Source organism: Barbatula barbatula (assembly GCF_947034865.1).
Source record: "Barbatula barbatula genome assembly, chromosome: 11".
NCBI classification, from domain to species: domain Eukaryota; kingdom Metazoa; phylum Chordata; class Actinopteri; order Cypriniformes; family Nemacheilidae; genus Barbatula; species Barbatula barbatula.
The window spans coordinates 16,155,239-16,175,284 of NC_136774.1; the positions used below are offsets into that span (position 1 = coordinate 16,155,239).

At 38.0% G+C, this 20,046-nt stretch overlaps 2 protein-coding genes across 10 annotated transcripts; both read right to left on the minus strand.

The window, feature by feature from the left end:
- Positions 1 to 29: 29 nt before the first annotated feature.
- On the minus strand, positions 30 to 9,743 carry srpk1a (SRSF protein kinase 1a). 8 transcript variants are annotated; one of them, XM_079467887.1, is made up of 17 exons: positions 9,439 to 9,641; positions 9,203 to 9,351; positions 8,884 to 8,938; positions 7,949 to 8,076; positions 7,370 to 7,478; positions 7,190 to 7,277; positions 6,998 to 7,085; positions 6,706 to 6,812; positions 6,244 to 6,409; positions 5,620 to 5,645; positions 5,214 to 5,424; positions 4,770 to 5,063; positions 4,354 to 4,454; positions 3,805 to 3,912; positions 3,624 to 3,693; positions 1,366 to 1,458; positions 30 to 1,114 (listed from the first exon to the last, which is right to left on the minus strand). In XM_079467887.1, the coding sequence occupies exons 2-17, from the start codon at positions 9,222 to 9,224 to the stop codon at positions 930 to 932; spliced, it is 1,851 nt and encodes a 616-aa protein (XP_079324013.1). In that variant the 5' UTR covers positions 9,225 to 9,351; positions 9,439 to 9,641; the 3' UTR covers positions 30 to 929. The 8 variants fall into 8 exon arrangements, with proteins under 8 accessions (XP_079324013.1, XP_079324014.1, XP_079324012.1 ...); XM_079467885.1 differs by lacking the exons at positions 9,203 to 9,351; positions 9,439 to 9,641 and adding exons at positions 2,088 to 2,180; positions 9,653 to 9,716 and having other exon boundaries at positions 38 to 1,114; XM_079467884.1 differs by adding an exon at positions 2,088 to 2,180 and having other exon boundaries at positions 38 to 1,114; positions 9,203 to 9,617.
- A 56-nt stretch (positions 9,744 to 9,799) lies between these two features.
- On the minus strand, positions 9,800 to 19,497 carry mapk14a (mitogen-activated protein kinase 14a). Of its 2 annotated transcripts, none has more exons than XM_079467041.1 (12): positions 19,006 to 19,497; positions 17,394 to 17,523; positions 16,884 to 16,942; positions 15,492 to 15,603; positions 15,102 to 15,131; positions 14,703 to 14,750; positions 14,502 to 14,616; positions 14,104 to 14,175; positions 12,405 to 12,484; positions 11,381 to 11,459; positions 11,099 to 11,272; positions 9,800 to 10,998 (listed from the first exon to the last, which is right to left on the minus strand). In XM_079467041.1, the coding sequence occupies exons 1-12, from the start codon at positions 19,122 to 19,124 to the stop codon at positions 10,931 to 10,933; spliced, it is 1,086 nt and encodes a 361-aa protein (XP_079323167.1). In that variant the 5' UTR covers positions 19,125 to 19,497; the 3' UTR covers positions 9,800 to 10,930. The 2 variants fall into 2 exon arrangements, with proteins under 2 accessions (XP_079323167.1, XP_079323168.1); XM_079467042.1 differs by lacking the exon at positions 12,405 to 12,484 and adding an exon at positions 12,827 to 12,906 and having other exon boundaries at positions 10,143 to 10,998; positions 19,006 to 19,441.
- Between the last annotated feature and the right edge of the window lie 549 nt (positions 19,498 to 20,046).

Below are 20,046 nucleotides of genomic sequence, written 5' to 3' on the forward strand. Positions count from 1 at the left end.
ATTTGTAACAATTTGAGAACAATCAGACAAAAGGGTTCACCCGTCTTCCAAATGCTTTATTAAAACACTTCTATCCAGCTAAATAATCTTAGCTTAGATGCAATAGTAGGATTTCTTTTAAAAACTGTACATGGCTGTAATATACAGATCAAGGCAAACTCTTTGGTACACATATATACAGACACACTCACATGCACATGCGCGCACACAAGCAAATACACACAAACACACTCATACTATCGTTTCGTTTCTTTTTTCCACCAAAAATCCTATTTTGGTGGCCCATAACAATTGCTCACTGAGTGGAAACACATTTAAGTACTGACCCATAAGTGAGAAGACTATAAAATCTAATCTGCGACAGACAAGATCAATACCTACTTAACCAATACACACACACACACACACACACACACACACAAAGAGACACTTGTATAGTTTAGAAAAAGACAACAAAATCACAGAGGTGTAGCAAATCAACGCAAAACAGAATCTTAAGTTAAACTCTACAGTCATAATATAATCTACCAATTCCCTTTCCATACCCCACATTCCTTCCCGCCTCAGGAAAATACAAGTAACAATTTCTTCTGCATTGCACTTGGAGTCCAACTTTATCTCAGGTTTGCATTGCACATAACTTGGAAGTTTTCATCTTAATGTTTTACAAAACTTATCTAAATGGGTTTCATATTTTGCCAAAATAAGAGGGACAGTGTAAAGATCACAGACGGCACCTCTCAACTCTGAAAAAGCGACAAAGAACAAAATGGACAGATTCTTCTGGTGGGCCAAGTGTACGAAAAACACTCAGATGAACAGAAAAATAACTACTCTGATATACCATAAAAATTGGAAAGTGATCTGTTGCAGTCTCTTGAGTTAACGGAGACATGGCCTGAAGTATGTGCAGTGACGTCGAGAAGCCACTAGAGGGCGAGCCAAGGGTGTCGCAAACATTCGGCAGCCGTGGCTCTTTTCTCTGGCAGGAGATCTAGCATTGGAAGTAAGAAATCAGTGAAGGTCTCAGCCTCTTCCTGAGGCCACTCGTATTTATCCATCAGTACGTCCAGCAAACCCCACGGCTTCAATTTAGTAATGTGCTTCAGGTCACCTATGGAAAGCACACCATTAACTTCCCAGGTTTACCACTAAACTCATAAACAAGCACATCTATAGGTGCATTAACAGACTTCATGCATCATTTATTTTACAATGTGTACCAATATTATTTACATCTTGCAACATGCACAACACAAATACACACATAAAGATCTAAACACTTGTGTTAGTTAGACAGTTAGATTTTTTCCACTTACTGGTTTTGCCTACAATTTCTAGAATTTATCCCAAATGCCACGTTACCTTTCTTGGTGAAAAAATCCTTGGAATATTTTCCGGTCAACATGAGTTTCCGTGGGACGGCCCCCAACAGTTCAATGATCAAAGCAATGTGGTCTACCATTACACCGTCACACACAGACAGGGGTGTCAGTCGGGGAGGAAAGGGTGAGATGGAGGACAAAACAAAGGACAAATTCATGAGAGTTAATACAGTCATTCACCCATCCTGAGAGAAGAGAGGAACGAGAAAAGGAGCCGCAGTGGCCACGTCTTGACAGCACAACGATAACATTCACAAAGTGAAGCTCTTAGAGATCAAAGACTGATCAGATTTAACTTTCTGAGAACTCGACCGTATAAAGCCGAAGTCTGTTTTCAACTTTCAACTGCCTTTGGGTGCTCTACACACATTCAACAGAGTCACGCAACACTTTTGAAGCTGAAGACACTGCATTTGTCTATTGTGTTGGGAGCCAGTCAGTGGGAACATACTGCTTGTGCATCAACACGGAAATTTTGATCAAAGCTCAAGTAAGATTGAGACAACTGTCTCTGCATTCCACTGTATGAAGAGTTTGATCCATTTCTGTAATAATTTGTTTGTTTCGGAAAAATGTTGAGAGTTAGCCAAACAACAAAAGGTAGATGTGACCTAAGGGTGTGCTGTCATTGAAGCTCCTGCGATATCCGCTCTCTTAAAACTACTCCCTCAGGGCAGGGCTCTACCTGATTCACAGGCGTACCTTGCCAGCTGAAATATTCCTGTGAGAATTTCCCGCTCAGAGCCAACTGACTGGGAATCTGCCCCAAAAGCTCAATAATCAAAGCAAGGTGGTCTGAGTGGGAGAAAGAGGGTCAGAAAGAACAAGATCATGGAATGAAGCGAGTGGCAGGAATATGGACAGGGTTTACAAATGAAGGTTCTGGAACTTCTTTGTACTGTACTAGTCACACTGTATCCCTGAAAAAATGTGTTTTGGAAAAACGTGGATGCAATCTTAATACATTCAGTCCTGCAAACTGTCAACACTGTTGAAACATTTTCTTCATCAACTACAGTGCAAATGCACAAGTGCAAAAAACCCAACCAATTTTTTTACCAGTAACCATTACTTAATGAGAACTTGTTCACTTTCCCTACTCAACTGACATAATATTTGATCGGTTATAAAGACATGACTGAACCCTGGGCGTTTCTGGAGTCTGAATTTACATGGAATGAACAGAATGAGCATGAGATGGAACAGAGTAAATAATAAAAAGCAGGCACTCAATAGCCTACAGTCATCAGGTTAATTCTCAGTCATGACAATAATACCTTCCTCTTTGACACGACATAAAGGGAAAGAGGATCAAAGTGTTATTGTGCTCAATGTTTACGAACAAGACATCAGTGGATTCCAGTACAACATCAATGGCCGTATAATGTTCTCACAGTAGCACTACTGGTATCTGACTGTCTTTCCAGTTTTTCTTCTCCAACGACCACATGCACTCACTGAACCTTACAGAACCTTGGAGAATTCACAATGTAAACTAGTCTGTTTTTTCATCAAGTCTCATGACATCAGCTAGATACATGAGCATCACAATGATTAGATTAACACTACATTGTATATCAATACATGCCTGTTTAAAGCAACACCCATATAGTGTCATTGTGAATACCTGCAAATCCTGAACATGACTAACATAACCGGCAGTGTGTTAAACAGTGATCTAATAGTGTTTGCACCAGTTTAGACAAAGACGTCCTAGACAGAACGTCCTAGAAAAGCGAACTAAACTTGACTACTGGGAAATAAATTAGGCTTTGAACGAATTCTTGCCCACACACACACATTACTGTCTTGGTCGATGGTGAAAATCATTAGGAGTCATTAACATGAATAAAAGAAAAAGCAGAGCAAACAAAATAGGATCTATAAATGAAGCAGGGTATAAGAGAGAAGAGGTGGAGTGGAAGAGACGTGAAAAAGGAGAGTTGGAGGAGTGAGGGAGGAGGAAGTGAGCATCAAGAAGAGACAATATGATGTGTCTCTTTTCAGATTGAATGGCTCTGATTGATAGCAGGGAAACAAGCACAGGACTACAACCATTAAAATTCCAATTGAAATAAAAAACAAGAACAGGTTTTAATCACTTGCAACTCAATTGTAAATTGTTTTAGGTTTCATTACTGAATAAACACTTTCATTTAACTGAATATAAAAAATCAGTCACAAGATTTATCTCACTCTCTATCACATGTAACGTATGCAACATAAAAACGCTGTTACCTTCATCTCTGGAGTAATCTTCACCAGAGTGAGGCTCAAACAAATAATCGCCACTGGCCAACTCAAACGCCTGGAAGCAGAAAAGAAATGATTGGTTACCCGCGCAAATTATAATCTGTAAATGTACGTAAAAACTAAATTGATTAAAAAAGGTTAAAGAATGTGAGTGGCGTTTTTTCACCATGCAGGCTGTGCTCCAAATATCGGCAGGTGTGCTGTATCCAGACCCAAGCAGCACCTCCAGAGAGCGGTACTGTCGGGTCTGTATGTCTTCTGTAAAGTGCTTGTGCTGAAAAACAGAAAATCATATTCTTTATAGATTAAATGAAATGATCACACAGGTACAGGAAAATAAAAATAATAATTTGAATCTGGTATAGAGGATTACATAGCATATTTATTTTGACCTCTTAAACATTTAAATTCACTTTTTCAGAAGTTAAATATCCATTTACAATATGCAAATCTGTGTAAAAACGGATAGAAAAATCAAAATAATTGTTTGCTTGTGGTGAAAAATCTGATTAACAAAACAACCCTGTTTATGATCAATTCTAATAATTATTTTAAATACTTCCTGTATATTCTCTTGTTGTTCACTTTTGTGTTGGTTTATTTGCTTAGAAAACCATAAAATAACATTTAAAAAACCCATAAACTACAATTTCATGTGATTTTACAACTGCCTAACACTGGCCAAGATCGATATGTTAAAATTGAAGATTCTCACCACCCAGCAGGCGTTGCCCAGGTCTGCAATCTTGACCTTAATCTTGTCAGCGTTGAGGGGATCTAATGGATTGACCAATAGGCTTCCAGAGGTCAACTTGTCTGTAAAACAGGAAGTAAAGTCAATAAAAATGATGTACAAAAAAGAGAGATCTTCTTAGGTGTGGGCTTTGGGATCAAAACAAACATTTCCAGTAGTCTCAGCAATGGTTATAAAATCCACAATCAGTCAAAAAAATATATTAATACACTGCACCGGCGTTGAACAAGCACAGATTTTGAAATAAAATTTGGTCTACTAACTTCAATGAAAACCTCTTAGCAAAAAGGAACTTGTATTAAAACAAATTCTACATTCTCCACTGAAATTTCATTTGTACTCTTCATCCTAAAAGCCAAGCCATCTGCATCACTGACCGTTCTTCAGCTTCTCCTTGTTCTGTTCCCTGGCTCTGGTTCTAGACTTCTGCTGTTCTTGCCCGGGGTGAAACTCTTCCTCCTCCAACTGCTCTTGGCCTGAGGTGCCGTTACTGTAGCCGGCCTGGACCAGTTCTGGGGACTCCGCCCCATTACAGTACTCATACATGGTCTGAGCTACGTCCTCTGCGTCTGTGGGGTGTCTTGTGTGCAGTTGGGTGTTTTGTGTACAGGTAAATCCATTACAGTTGAGCTCCATTGAATCATCTGAGGTTAGTCTCTCTCTGGTGTCCGCTATTACCAGAGGTACAGAAAGAGAATATGATGGAAACGTGTTGGAAAATGATTTGCCTTTTTAACCACATATCCCACATAAAAGCCTAAATATGAACTACCAATTATCTACATAAGCAAAAAAACTATACTGCACAAACAGAAACTAACTGATTATGTCTTCAGCAGCGATGTCCTGCAGTGAGGCCTCACGGAGTAGGTGGCAGGAAGGGGATTTAGGGGATTCAGGGTCATCTTCCTCTTCATCTTCAGGTCCGACCTCCATCTCTTCTAAGTCCATAATGCATTTCTCCAGTAGCTCCGCCTGACGCTTCTGCTTCTTTTTTAGCTTCTTTTTCTTGTTTTTTGACATTTTTGGCAGCTACAGTAAAGCAGTTAAGATGCCAAAAGTTAAATACCAATATTGCTTACAAGTTCACAGTTATTTAATAACAAATGATAATAAATTAACTACAATAATTGAAATAAAAATAATAATACTTTATAAGTCTTCTAAATAAATTAATAAATGTCAATGATCTGTGTAGCCTGGGTGATAAAAATAAAGGAAACATACCTGTTTCGGTGCTGGGGCAGTGCTCACTGAAAGAAAGATCATGACTCATCAGAACACAATAGGAGCTTATAAATCAAATACATCATTTTAAGAATGATGCTGGGGGGAGAACGAAAGTGAACCAACAAGTTGAGCAAAGTAAAGTTAAATCAGCTAAATGAGCTGGCAGGAACAGCTGCAAGAATATATCTGGAGGGATTATTGTGCCCTAACCAGACACGCGCCGCATAAAAAAACCATAAAAAAATATGTTTTTAATATAGAATCAACTGTTGCAAGTGGTTAGGGCAAAAAATTATATAATTCTATTATTATTATAATTTCATAATAGTTTAAACAAACTGTACTTCAAACAAGATATGTTTGTTTTGTTCACACAAAGTGTTGGCTAGCAAATACACCTGCACCCTACACAATAACACAATGCTTACAATAAAACAACAAAAGACTGAAATGTAGATACACCATCTTTTCTCGCAAGCGTCACATTAACTATAAACACGACTTATTTTCCATCAATGTTGATGACATTTACATTAGATTCATTACAAGATTTTTAATTGAGGCCCTATTTAACTGTATGGGTCATTTACCCCACAAGTAAGTTTAGCAGATATTTTGTACCTGCTGAACCAGAGGGAGGGGGAGCGCCTGCTTTCTGCCATTCAGTGGCCTCTGCAGCCAGTCGCCTGATATACAGCTCCTCAACGCTCATGAGAATGTTCTCTGGTTTAATGTCTGTGTGGATGATTTGACACTTGGTGTGCAGGTAATCCAGACCTTGCAGAACCTGAGATCCAAAAATAAGACAAAAAACATAAAACATCCACTGTCAGTCTTCTATATCTCGGATTTGATTATTATACAAATGAAACAAACAGACAGTTATCTTACTGTTCGTCTAATCAGATTTAGTATAAAAATTGAAATGGCATGGTTTTCATGGTAATTCAGTCCAAATCTTTAATTAAATCAACATTGCAAAAAAGAAATACGCATCTGTACGTTCTCTAAATTAGATGTCCTGGATTCACTGGATCAATTATGTAAACACTGAGCTGTTTGTCTGTCGGCATGCAGTGTTACCTGGCGAATGATGCTCTTGACACAGGGCAGAGGTAAGCCTTGATAGTTAGACTTAATAATCCATTTAAGCAAATGGTGTCCCAACACTTCGAACACCATGCAAACATCTAAAAGGTTGAGTAAAGGTCCAACGGTTTTCAAAATGTAACCACAATACAATACAAAAATCAGCACTCAAGTCAGCACAAAAATGTAGGGTGCCTTAAATAACACAAGGCACCTGCTTTTAGCCCTCTTGAACCATTTTCACACCCTCATACATGCACGCAAAATTCTTCACAGTCAAGGATACGAGTTCCATTGACCCCTGAGATCTTAAAGTCATCCAGCATCTGCACAACCATCTCTCTGTTCGGATCATCAGGGTCTGTATTTCTGACCTGAAAACAGTGCATTTATTTGACAAATAAAACCCTATTAAAACACACATCTAAATGTGCTTGCCAAAGATGAAAGGAAGGGAATGTGACATTAGTTCACTCACAGATCTCAGCAGCTTTATTTCATCCAGAGCGGTTTCTGTGTAATGTTCTGCGCTCTTTACTACTTTCATCGCGACAAACCGCTTCCCTCTACAGACACAAAGACAGAAAATCCCATAACTGAAACAGTGCATGCATGCAGGTGATAAAAAATATTATAATTTGCATGAAGAAAGTCTTACTGGATGTCCCAGGCCAGCCACACAGTGGAGAAATGCCCCCATCCCAGTTTGCGGATCACATGGTATTTACCATTAAACAGGTCCCCTATTTTGACATGGTGATAGCCTCCTAAACAACAAAAAACGCATTGATGACTCTTTAGTGGTAGTTTTTACTATGTTCGTTTTATCAGCAATAAAATCAAAGCATGTCAAAATTTTAAACTAGGACTATCCCTGAATCATCATTTTTAGCTAATCTCTAATGAATAAAAGATAACTTTAAATCAAAGTAGTATAAATATACAAACACTAAATGAACGTGCTAATAGAAATCCACCTATAGCAGAAATGCACAGCTACATGGGAGAGTCGACAGAATAATAAAGATTTGTTATTCGAGTACCGTTTTTGTTGAACTGCCAAAACAATTTTTTATTTAACCAACATAAACGTAAAAACGACTTCAAAAAAGCTGCAAAACAAGGAAATGCCGCTCGGTTTTACAAGTGCAACCCTTATTTCAGCAACTGTCACTCACATTTCACAAAAGACACAACTTCTGCTGTCAAAAGACTTATTGAGCCCTACGTCTCTTACCTTTACAGTAGTCATTAGGATCTTCTTGCTCCTCATCATCAGAGCCGAGGATCTCCTCGTCAGGCTCTTGTATCGGGGTCTCTGTAGGTGGCTGCTGTTGAGATGCCCCGCGCGGAGGATGTGCTGGCCTGAGGGATGATGGAATATTTCATTTAGGTCAACGGTTACGTAAGAATGTGCAATCTTAAGAACCACTGAAAAAAGTCTTCCTCTTCGAAGACACTACGGTGCTTATTTTTACATAAAACAAATTGAAACCTATTTCAAAACCTGTAATTTACATGTCTGTATAGTCAAAAGGATCTACAATTATTATATCATTATAAATGAATGTTCTGAATCCGATTTGGGTTGAATGAGTCCATCTAACGTTCATGAGCATCTTTGAACAAGAAACAAATATAACAGTCAACATACTGTTTAAATCGATCCAAGAGGCAACAGTAGAACACTCAATGTTTTGTTTGTCTATTGCACAAGCAGTTTTGATAAACAATGAGATAATTGATACAGGGCATTTCTAAGCACTTGGTCCCATGGTAACTTGCATACAACAAGATTGCATCGGTCAATGCTTGGTTTAACCATTTCAAAGAAAGCACCTCTCTTGCGCCTTACATCAGACTATGGTGAAAGGATGAGTGAAAGTCGATATCTCATAAGCATACCGAAGACAAGGCATAATTATGCTTAAAAGTTAACTGATCATAAGTTAAACAATGTTTGTGATTCTTTGACTAAAACTAAATTCCCAGCAAAACCTTGATGAATCATTCTGCACGATAGAGTGTGTAATATTAAAGCAGCCAGATCTATATGGACAACCTTCAAGAAACAAGCATTACTCGGATTGAGTCTAACTTCCTCATAATAATAATGTGAAATACCCACAAAACAAAACAAAAACTGGCCGAAGGGAATGATGCACAGCTCACTTTTTGGTCGACTTCTTGGCTTTGACCCTTTTCTTCCTCGCCTGAAGTGCCAGAACTGGAGTGATACAAGAGATGCATAGTTACAGAACAATAAAATGAAAGAAATAATAGTAACGAATACAAAAGCAAAGTAAAAAATAAACTCCGTGTGCCTTTATGACTTCCAAATTTAACCTGGCATTACAACAGGAAATACACAGACCGGCAATTATGTAATGAACACAAACAATACATATCTGGTGTTTACAGTTATCGTGAAAGAAACTTTCCGCTTTAAATTACTGTAGATGAGCGTGTTTAACATTAAATGCATGTATACGTTTTTGTAACGACGGGAACATCAGGGTGCAAGAATGAGGCTGAACAGAAATTCCTGAAGTTTCCACAACAGAAAATAGAAATACAGAAGATCTCCACTCGCATCTACATAATACGTGCGCGCGCGCCCGCCACGCCACGCACTGACGTCTAAAACAAATGAGAAAAGTTAAATCGCTTAAGCTATAGCGAGATAAAACGAAAAAAGTAAACGTTTCTATGGCGTCAGAAAAATACATTTGTCTCACTGGAGCTGCAGTCTCGGTGGCTAAATGCTAAAGCTAAAGACATCAGCCCATGCGTCCTAAGACAGGGCAAAACGCAGATGTGTCTGCTCTAATGCTACATCGTTTATTTAAGTCCGAATGTAAATTAGTCATCCTGCCTCGCGTGCAGTCGGTGTAGATTTAAAAGGCAAATGTTATTCATAGAAAGACGGGAAAGAGATTACCTTTTCGCTCCATGTTGGCCCCTTAGTTGGCTTGGATGGCACTGCGCATGCGCGCGTCTTGGCTGCTGACGGTCGTCGATTCGTCATGTGTTTTAAGATGTCAAAAGCTCGTGTGTTTAAAGCGTGCACGGATATAATGGAGTGGAAAAGAACGATGTAGTATATTTATTTACACCAAGTCATGTGTGTGCTCACCTATCACGCCACATTTTACAGCTCAACACACCAAAATAAAGAAATTTCATTGCATGCGACACTCGACAATGTACCATGGTAACAGTAACAACAACAGTTATGTGGAAGAATTTTACAGTAATTGCAGCAAAGGTGTTGTACGGGATTTAGGAAACGTTGTATTTAGGTTGTAGGCCTATTTAAGCCCCATTGTCATTTTACTTTTTTCAGGAAGATTATTTTCGTTATTTTATAGAAATGACTTCACACTCAATTTTTATCTTCACCATAAAGTCAAAAAAATCCAAACAAAACTGAAGTTTCTGAAAAATACCGGCCTTTATTTTCAGTAAACAATTATGTTTGACTCCATGTTTTTTGTGGTGCTAAATAAGACAGATGCAGCCTTTCACGTTTATAAATATCACCTCAACAGTATATAAATATCTTACTCTAGTTTGAGTTAATACAAATTTTAAAAAGACTAAGTCAGAATCATACATTGAGGTTGCATACAATACACAGCAGCAACCTCACTTGAACTCTCACACACGCAGAGACACACATCAGCCTCAAACCTTTAATCTCTAACACACAATCTGGAAAAAGATCAGAAACAGAACATCTACAGACGAGGAAAACGATTAGACTGAAATTTCTATTTACAAACAATCTGAAGATTTCACAAATAACCAATTATACAATTTATATATAATGCTCATGAATTGACTGGGAATTAACAGATAGTAAATAAGGATGTTTTTTGAACATTGCAGAAGTACTGACAAAATCATCTGCAAGCATGATATAACATCACAACTTAAACTAGAGTTCAAACTAACAAAACAAACTGAAGTACAGAACTTGCATGAATTTTACAAATTAAAAAAGGTTTCTTATATTTCATTTGGAAAGATTTACTCTGTAATAAAATCATTTCCCAGATTCCTTCTATTTGGCGCTTGCAATTTCAACAGACAGCATTTAAAATTTAACAGAAAAATGAAAGGACAAAAATCATACTGACTGGCTGATTTCGGTTACTGTAAGTTACAGCATTACTGTAAAAGAAGTAAAGGTCTGATTGCCATCCAGCAGAAAAGGTCAAGACTCCATTTCATCTCCATCTAAGACGGGCGGTTCGAAACTTATCACCTCCTCATAAGTCAGACCTGTGCAGAAAAGAAACAATTAAGATTCTGACCACAACATACAGTATAATTGCCATTTTACACATAAACAGTGCATCATTTTTCTCTACAGCGGACTCACGTTTCCACTCTTCAATATCAAGCTCTCTGCTCTCAAAGCTCTGGTCGAACGGATCAGCCTCGGGCTCATCATCTGGGTCATGGTACTGGGTAAAGTATGGATCTGCCAGAGCCTCAGCGGCTGTGATGCGCCTATCTGTGTCTAAAACTAGCATCTTTTCCAGAAGTTCCACAGCTAAAAACATACAAGAGTTAGGAATCTTTAAAAAGAAAATCATGTACCTTGTCTGTTGACAAAATAAAATGCATGTGCACATACACACAAACCAATTTGCCTCCTTACCGAGTGGATTTGCCCCAATAAAGACATCAGAAAAATTCCTCTTGGGCATCTGAGGCAGTGAGTTAATGTAAGTACGAGCCTATGGATTGAAATGGACAAATTTGATCAAATAAGCTTAAACAGTTTAACGGTAGAATAAACACAGACCTATTCAAAAGAGTAACATTTAACACGGTCTTTTAAATGGACAGTTCACCCAAAAATAAAAAATCTGTCATCATTTACTCAACCTCGTATTGTTCCAAATCCGAATGAAGTATTTTGTTCTGATGAACAAAGAGAAAGATTTGGAAGTATGCTTGTAACCAAACAGTTCTTGGCCACATTTGACTATCATAGTAGGAACAACTACAATGGTAGTCAAAAGTGCCCCAGAACCGTTTGCTTTCCTACATTCTTCAAAATATCTTCTTTTGTGTTCAACAGATATATAAAGCAAATTTTCTACTATGGTAGTCAATGAGGTCTAAGAACTGTTTGGTTACAATTTTTCTTTTTTGGTGTTCATCAGAACAAAGATATTAATGCAGATTAAGAACCGTACGAGTAAATGATGACAGAATTCTTATTTTTATGTAAACGGTTTCTTTAAGATTTTTTGCTTAATGCAAATTAAGATTAAGACTCATGCATATTAGCAATTCTCAACTCAATCCCAATGACAGCAAGCCCTTCTGAGTTTTCACATACAATACTAACCCTGTGAATCATAAAACCACAGGTTCAGTATGCAGTGCCATTTGAATAATGCAACAAACAAGCAGCTTCAGAAGGCAGAGGGCTCTGTATTGGCAAAGACAGACCATAATTTCAGCACAGAGATCACTCAATAACTGAAGGACAGAGTACAAAGCAGTCACCCCCCCCCCAGAGAAAGTGGAGAAGATTCAATCCTGCTATTGTTAAATGCATTCATAACATAAATGCTTTAAGCATTTTTCTAAAGAGAATCAAGATAATGAGACTGCAAGGCAAGGGCATGATGGGTATTCTGCACATGGGGGTTGGGCTTCAGTGAGCTCACCTCATGGCTAGGCATCCTGCTAATAAGGGAGGCAGGTGGAGTTCCTGTCAGTCGCATTATCTGTTGAAGCTGGTTTATATCTTTGAAGGGCAGGTCAAGGAGCTCACGGTAAACAAATTCAGTGTTATGCATATCTACTAAAGGTTTTGCGGACGTTATGTTGCGATTCTCCACTGCTCTAGGGAGGAAAGAAAGATGCAGTTTGGCATGCAAACTGCACTGATATACAGAGAAGATCATGCTTTGAATTGAAAGTGTTTTGAATTCAGTTCATAAGAAATACTGGCAGGAAAGACAAAATCAAGCTTGTTAGGTTTAGTCAGACATCCCAAACATTAATTTAGACAGACATTATTTTAGATTTCCAAAATAAGCACACAATGGCCACTTAAGCAAACCATCACCTCCCAAAAAAAACTCACAGACTCTGATGATATTTTCATTAACAGCTCAGGTCCAGGAGTTCCAACTAGCAGCATAATGAGCTTTAACTGATCGATGTCTAGTAATATTATAAATAGGAAAACTATTATGTCTTAACAGGAGAGATCCGGAGTCTTGTACTTCATAAACTGCACCTTAAAGAAAAAGCATGTGTTGTAAGGCAACTCTGATGACAGCCGGCTCACTGTGCTTCGGAAAGAAGATGTTTAAGACGTCACAAAAATTAAAGCAGGAAACTATTATTCTAGTTTCAGCTGTGCTTAAAGAAAAGGAAAGCAGAGAAGCCTTGGTAACGTGTGAAAAGACAAGCAAGCTGGTAAAAATAGCAAAGGTTAAATATGTTCAGTCTTGCCCAGCAAAAGCGAGTCAGAAGTAGCTACACAGGTATGTTCTGCCTGTGAGAGAGAGAAGATATTTGGCAGGCATTTGTGCTCCATGTCTGTAGGCCCCATGCATTAAGAGCAGGCACGCCGTTCAGGAAACAGAGTGTCGAATATGCAAAGCAGAGGGGAAATTCACTGCAAATGCTGAAATGTTAAGAAAAAAATTGTCACTGGGCTTAAAAATAAGAGAGAAAAGAGCGTGGAAAATTTAGAAGCATGTCATATCCCGCAGAACAGTTTATTGCGTTCTTAGAAGGATAGATCACATATGCTTAAAACAATGTTCCATCATGGGGCACAGCCTGGAGGCGGAGGGAAGAAAAGCTCAGTGTATTGGCAGACAGACGTGCTGCACATTTGTCAGAGTACAGACAGCAAGGAGAGGAAAATAGATCAACAAACCTGCATAAAAAGTATCTCCTCAAGCACACTTTCATTTGACAATAAATATCCAAGACATTTCTAGTCAACAACAGTTTGCAGATATGACTTTTTAACATTTGAAAATTGCTTCGTGAATTTCAATTTGTTTGTCAAGATTCGATCTTAGGAATGAATGCATTAAAACTATACTTTCTACCCAATGAAATCCTCAATTAAGTGTTTTTACTCTATACAAGTATACAATGACTAACATCTAGCCAGTCAAATACTTCAGAGGTCAGCTCAAATAAACAACTATTCAAATTAAGCCTAAAAATGTCTGTGACTTATTAGTTATCCGGGCCTAAATCACACATTCAACCTTCTTCTTTTCATGACCTGGGAAATTATGCTATAATACTGATATACTTCTGTGGCTCAAAACCATGAAGCAATTTACAGAGAGCGCACTGCAGGTCAGTGAGAGGGAAATAAGAGGAAAAGGATACGATCTGTGCCAGGGAACAGAGTCCTGCCTGTCAACAGCTCAGCCATGATGCAGCCCACTGACCAAATGTCCACTGCAAAACAAAGCCAAGTAATCACATCAGCAAACAAACAACAACCACATGTTTCAGCTCTCACAAAAACAAAATTTTCTGGTCCGGCTATGTTGTCAATGGGCCATTTGTGTAAAATTGGTCACCAGGCAGAAACTGAGATATAATCCTATTGTCTCAAAAGAGTAAAAGAGAGTCTTAAGTTATTGATGTAATTAAACGCGATGTCAGCCATTTTGTTATATTTCACAGATGGAGCATCTGATTATTTTTAAATAGCATCTGTACATAATACACTTTAAAATGATAGCAATTTACTGTATTACATGTGGGTGGAGTTGCATTACCTGTCATGTTGTAGTGCATCCAGTTGAGCATGATTTCTGGTGCACGGTACCACCTTGTGGCCACATACCCTGTCATCTCATCATCTGTGTGTCGAGCCAGACCAAAGTCAAGGATCTGAGAGTGAAAAGGACAGACATACCTGTATAGTAAACAACATTCCAACCAAAATTTGTGACTAAACATAAATATCACTGGCTCACCTTAAGTTCACAGTCTTCATTTACAGCAAGATTACTGGGTTTCAAATCCTGAAAAACAATTAGTGAACGATATAAATGAATCAAACATTGTTATTAGAATTTTACTAGTAAACATTACAAATGAGTTATTAAATAAATCTAAAACAAAAAGTTATTTGAGCATTTTTTTGTTCAATGAATTTACATGTTTACGGGTAACTCTAGTGTTGCATGCTAAACATCATTTTCTTTTAATCTGTAAGGCAAACAAATTCTGTACAAATGCATGAAAAACAAATATTTTATAGACAAAAGAGTTAAAAATAAAAAAAGTCTAACTATACTTCTGAAACAAAAGTAAGTTTGGACGTGCAGCATTGTAATGACAAGGAGATGCTTTATCCCAGAGGAAATACTTACCCTGTGAATAATGTCTGCTGAATGAATGTACTGATAAAAAAATAAAGAGAGTTATGTTAGATATTATCTTTCACAAATATTACTTGATTGTTATTTGTATTTTTTAGAGCATCTAAACTTGTACGAAGTTAAAAGTAAGTTCCTAGTTTAAATTAATTATAAAATAATATCACATTAACTAAAATGTGGTTCTGCTTAAATCTAATTAAATGTATATTGTTTTTAAGACATATAATTTCTACTATAATAAACTATTCCAATATGTATCAAATTAACAATGCACAACAAATAAAGTGATGGTTGTAGTCTCTGTCTTTATCGGATTAAAACGCTAAAATCCATTTTGTATTTGTCACAAACAACAAGTGTAATTTCTTTCTTCTTAATTACCTTAAGTCCTCGGAGGATCTGATAAATAAGAAACTGAACGTGATCGTCGGTCAGCTTCTGACACTTTACAATATTATTAAGGTCAGCTCCCATAAGATGAGTCACTAGGTACCTGCCAATCAAAACACAACAAGAATGTTATTCTCCCACCAACTATTGTGCATCATGCCCGAAGTGACAGCATGTCTTTATTTTATGTAAAAAGGAAACATGATTTTCTGCTCTGACAAACTGTTTAATTTCACTAACATTGTTAAAAAATGTACCAAAATTACAATGTCAGTAAAAACTGAGACATTTAATTATAAGAAGGACAGAGGGACTTGTTTCAGAAAACGAAACAAACCAGATTAAAACATGATCGCAACTTAATGGATGTGAAATCGTTTTAGTGTCTCACATTTATTTTAGCACATGAACAATACATTACACTAAATTGTCCATTCAAAGACCTCATGGTATCTCACAAAAGCGTTGACTTATATCAGCGGGGTTACAGGTCAAACAGACACAGCAGAGCTTAAAATAAGCCCCGCTTAATACCAGAAACACTCTCTCCACCCAATAGGCATACTCAGCCATAGTACAAATATATTCCACCCCACACACAGATTTAGAGAGAAAAACAGCAATGCACACAAACAAACCAAGAACAAAACAGATGCAGTGCAATCACACAGATACCAGAAACAAACAAATCCTGAGTGTCATCTAGTAATGGAAATATATATATATATATTTACAGGAAGTCTGCTTATTCTACAAATCCTCTGTTCCGGAACATACGTTTCTCCTAATTTCATAAACGTGTGTGTGTTTGAAGGTACATGGATGCCCTTCATCATCTCTGTGAGTCAGGACTATTTTTAGCAGAAACACTGATGTTACGTGAATGCAGCATCTGCTTTTACAACCTGGCTCTTTCCTCAGTAGCATTCCCTGCTAACTACTGGCTGCTAGGCTGGAGCCAGCCAGCACAAATAGCTTTGTTTCTGTGGGAACCCGAAGCTCCATGAAACCACGAGAGCCTATCTAAAAGCTTACAATCGCGCAGCAAACAACGTGGGATTAATAAAACATTATTCTGCTTAAAGTATCAGTTATTAGGGCTAAACGCACAAGAGTGATCTAGGCAGACAGTGAGGTTATGCTAAATGTTGCCAGCGCTGGAAGCCAAGCGTTTCTGAAAATGTGTACACCACAGAAAATGGTGTGCCAAGATGAAATACCTTGTGTCACACTCAAACAAATCTGTTTACATTAAAAGAGCAGTTGACTCTGAAATAAAAGGATTTTTGCAATGAATGTATTTTTCCTAATCTAACTAAATCAGTTAATGTGTTGGGATTTATTGACTACTATTGTAAGAGAGAAAGTAACAGTCTGACTCACACATCATTAAACTCCTCCAGGCTGGTGGCAGGTGTGAAAACATCCAGCAAGCCGATTACCTATAGGCACAAAGAGAAAAGAAAAAAAAATCAAGAGCGGTTAGTACAGCATGTGCTGTCTTGCAGTAAGATTTCCTTCCATAACCTGACGGGGCAAACCTGGAATTACATCTAGAATTGTAAAACATAAATAGCATTAAAAAAATAAGAATGAACATGTTTTCATTCACTGATTTGAGCAATGATCTGAATTTTTTTTAACCAATTCTTAACATTTCTTTTAATTGTTTAAATCTGTGTATTGTATTGTACTGTGTGTTATGGTTATGTATGTGCACTATTTTAGTCACTATTTTGTCTTGTCTTGGTCCCAATGAACAGCAGCAAATACAGAAGTCAAACAGTCATATGGAACAAAATATCGGTGAGAAAATAATGAAAAGCATTAGGATTTCCTAACCTTGTTAATTTTAGCTCTGTGTATTTAACAATATTTAGGATCCAAACTCACATTCTCATGTTTCATGTGCTTGAGTAGCCGTAATTCCCGGTAGGTGCGTTTGGCATGAATGATGGACTGGAACGGCCTTGACAGCTTCTTAACAGCAACCTTCAACCCTGTTTTCTCATCATACGCTGAGCTGCAAAAGTAAACATGATTCAAACACAATGTCACCGTTTTCCTAATATGTTTTTACACAACTGGAAGTCAGGCATGCTACAGCAGGACAGAAGTTAAAGATGATATTTTGTAAAAGCGAGCATGCGAATTGAATTCAATCTACGTTTCTGTGTCTAAAAGCTATATTCAGCCAAGTTCTCAGTTCCTCGTGGAAACAACCACAGGGATTGAGAAAGGGAACTAAGTGGTCAAACATGTCCACGAACGCCCAAAAACAGAACGTATGTGTTTTAATAACTACAATTTCAAAACTTATAGCATATTTGATATCCTGTAACTCGGTTGCCTACCAGTTTTAAACATCTGCTCTCTCTTTTTCAACATAATGTAGCTATCGAGTACAGTGCATAAACTGAGAGATGAGCATGGCACTTCAAACCCCATGCAATCTGTTCATCAGATATTCAATTACACGGACACAATAAAGCCCCGTTGAAAACTAATCTAGATAGCGTCGTTGCCTAGCATTAAATCTTCGAACAGTCACTTTGGTGCATAAACAACCTGTCTGCTCACAGTAAAAGGAGTCATTTAGAAAACGAGCCCGACCTTCAAACACCTGGCTGTTTAATATCACAGAGGCCTATCTGAAATGATTTGGAAACATTAAAGAGTTAGGTTATGCTGCACTTCATTTTGAAATCAACAAAAACAGAAGTGCTCACTTGTTGAAAATGTATGTTTCCTCTAAAACATAAACATACTTTCATAACACAGCTTTATTCGAGGGAGTGGAGGGAAATCTCAGCACAAACCAACAACAAACTTTCTCATCACAAAAAAACAGGCATCACTCCTAAAAAATATAGGATGAGCTCAGTGCAGTGTGTTGCACCTCATTTTGGGTGTTACAACCACCCCAAGAGAAATAAAGTGTCATGAATCACTGACATCGTGAAATGACACGGGCAGATGACTCATAGCTTGTGTCTCACAACCTAATGGGCCGCAACACAGCATGCAATCTTGCATGGTGGGGTGACCTCATTCAGGACAGAACCAGATGTCCGCATTAAGACCACGCTATACCGCAAGGCATGAGCATGAACATTAAAGTAGAATACTATAATATAAAGAATTATACTATCAAGTTAATAGCATTGTGAAGTTTTCAGCTCTCAATGTCGAATCTGTTGCAACACGTTTAAATCATTGCTCCCCTGTAGCGCACGTTTCCACACACCTAAGTATCACTTCGAAACTAAGGTGGCACGCATGCATTACAACATGCTGGACTTTGCATGTTTATGAAGCATAACTACACACATTTTATCTCTTTGCAACACTGCAAATGCATTAACTCGACGACTATCCCTCTCGTAAAACAGACTAAGGACTTCAGTCTTATTAGCAAGTTAGCTAACGCGGTGCAATGCTGCGGGCCCGTGAGAATGAATGAGACGTATAGTTCCGCCAGCGAGAACAACATAAATATATTTACCAAACGGTTCCGTATGCACCAGAGCCGACCGGAGACAAGTTCTGATAGCGCACGGGGACCTCCCATATCGTCTTGTTGACGTCCTGTCGGTGGAAAGTCGGTCTTTCTTTCTGCGACATGCCTGCGGAACGAGACCCCGAGGCGAGTTAAGACACTTCTGCTTTTCCTTGTGTCGCCTGCGGTTCAAGTTAACCGAGTTGTCGTGCAGAGATAAACAGGATATAAAGTATAAAACAAGCGAATTAGGCCGAGCATGCACTTGTATGTTTATAAGCGGACTCGGCGCGTTCAATTCATGCCAGTAGATCCAGATATGCTTGGAATGTGACTATGCGAAAGTTGCTCGGTTCCGGGTCGCGAGAACGCTATCCCGTTTGCTTCTCTCCCTACTGCTGAAAATGAAAGTCACAGTAAAGGAAATGGTGCTTGCAAGTGCGCCCCCTGTAACGCATTCACGACTAGACAAAACCAGTGAGGAACGCGACGCAAAACTCCGATTAACAAATTCATGATATTTTTATAATATTTTGGTTGCATTGAATTTGCAATACAAAAAACACTAGACACCTGGTAAACATTTGGGCAATTGCGTGAAAATATCGCCTTACCATCTTTACCAAAGGTATATAGGCCAACAGCACATATATCAACATTAAGTGGTTCAAATACCCATTTTTAAAGCATTTGTTTTATTTTAAGTGCATGAGTTTTCATAGTCATGTAAGTGACATTTTCAGGATGGTCACATCCATAACGGTCGCTACATATTCCTCATAAATAGGCACATGAAAATTGAAATAAAGTAATTATTTTATGTTCTAGGAAGAGGAACCCCTTCTCCATTTATTAGGTAAAATTGCTTGAGGTTTGTGCATTTTAATTCACAGACACCCTACAAAGTTTGTCGTCTCTCAAAAAACTTGTCGCATGTTTATTTTCCTTTTTTTAAATAGAAAACTTGTGCATAGACTAATATTTTTCAGATTTTAAACTGTATCCACAAGGGTTTAGTAAAATATAGACAAATGGTTCCGTATATTG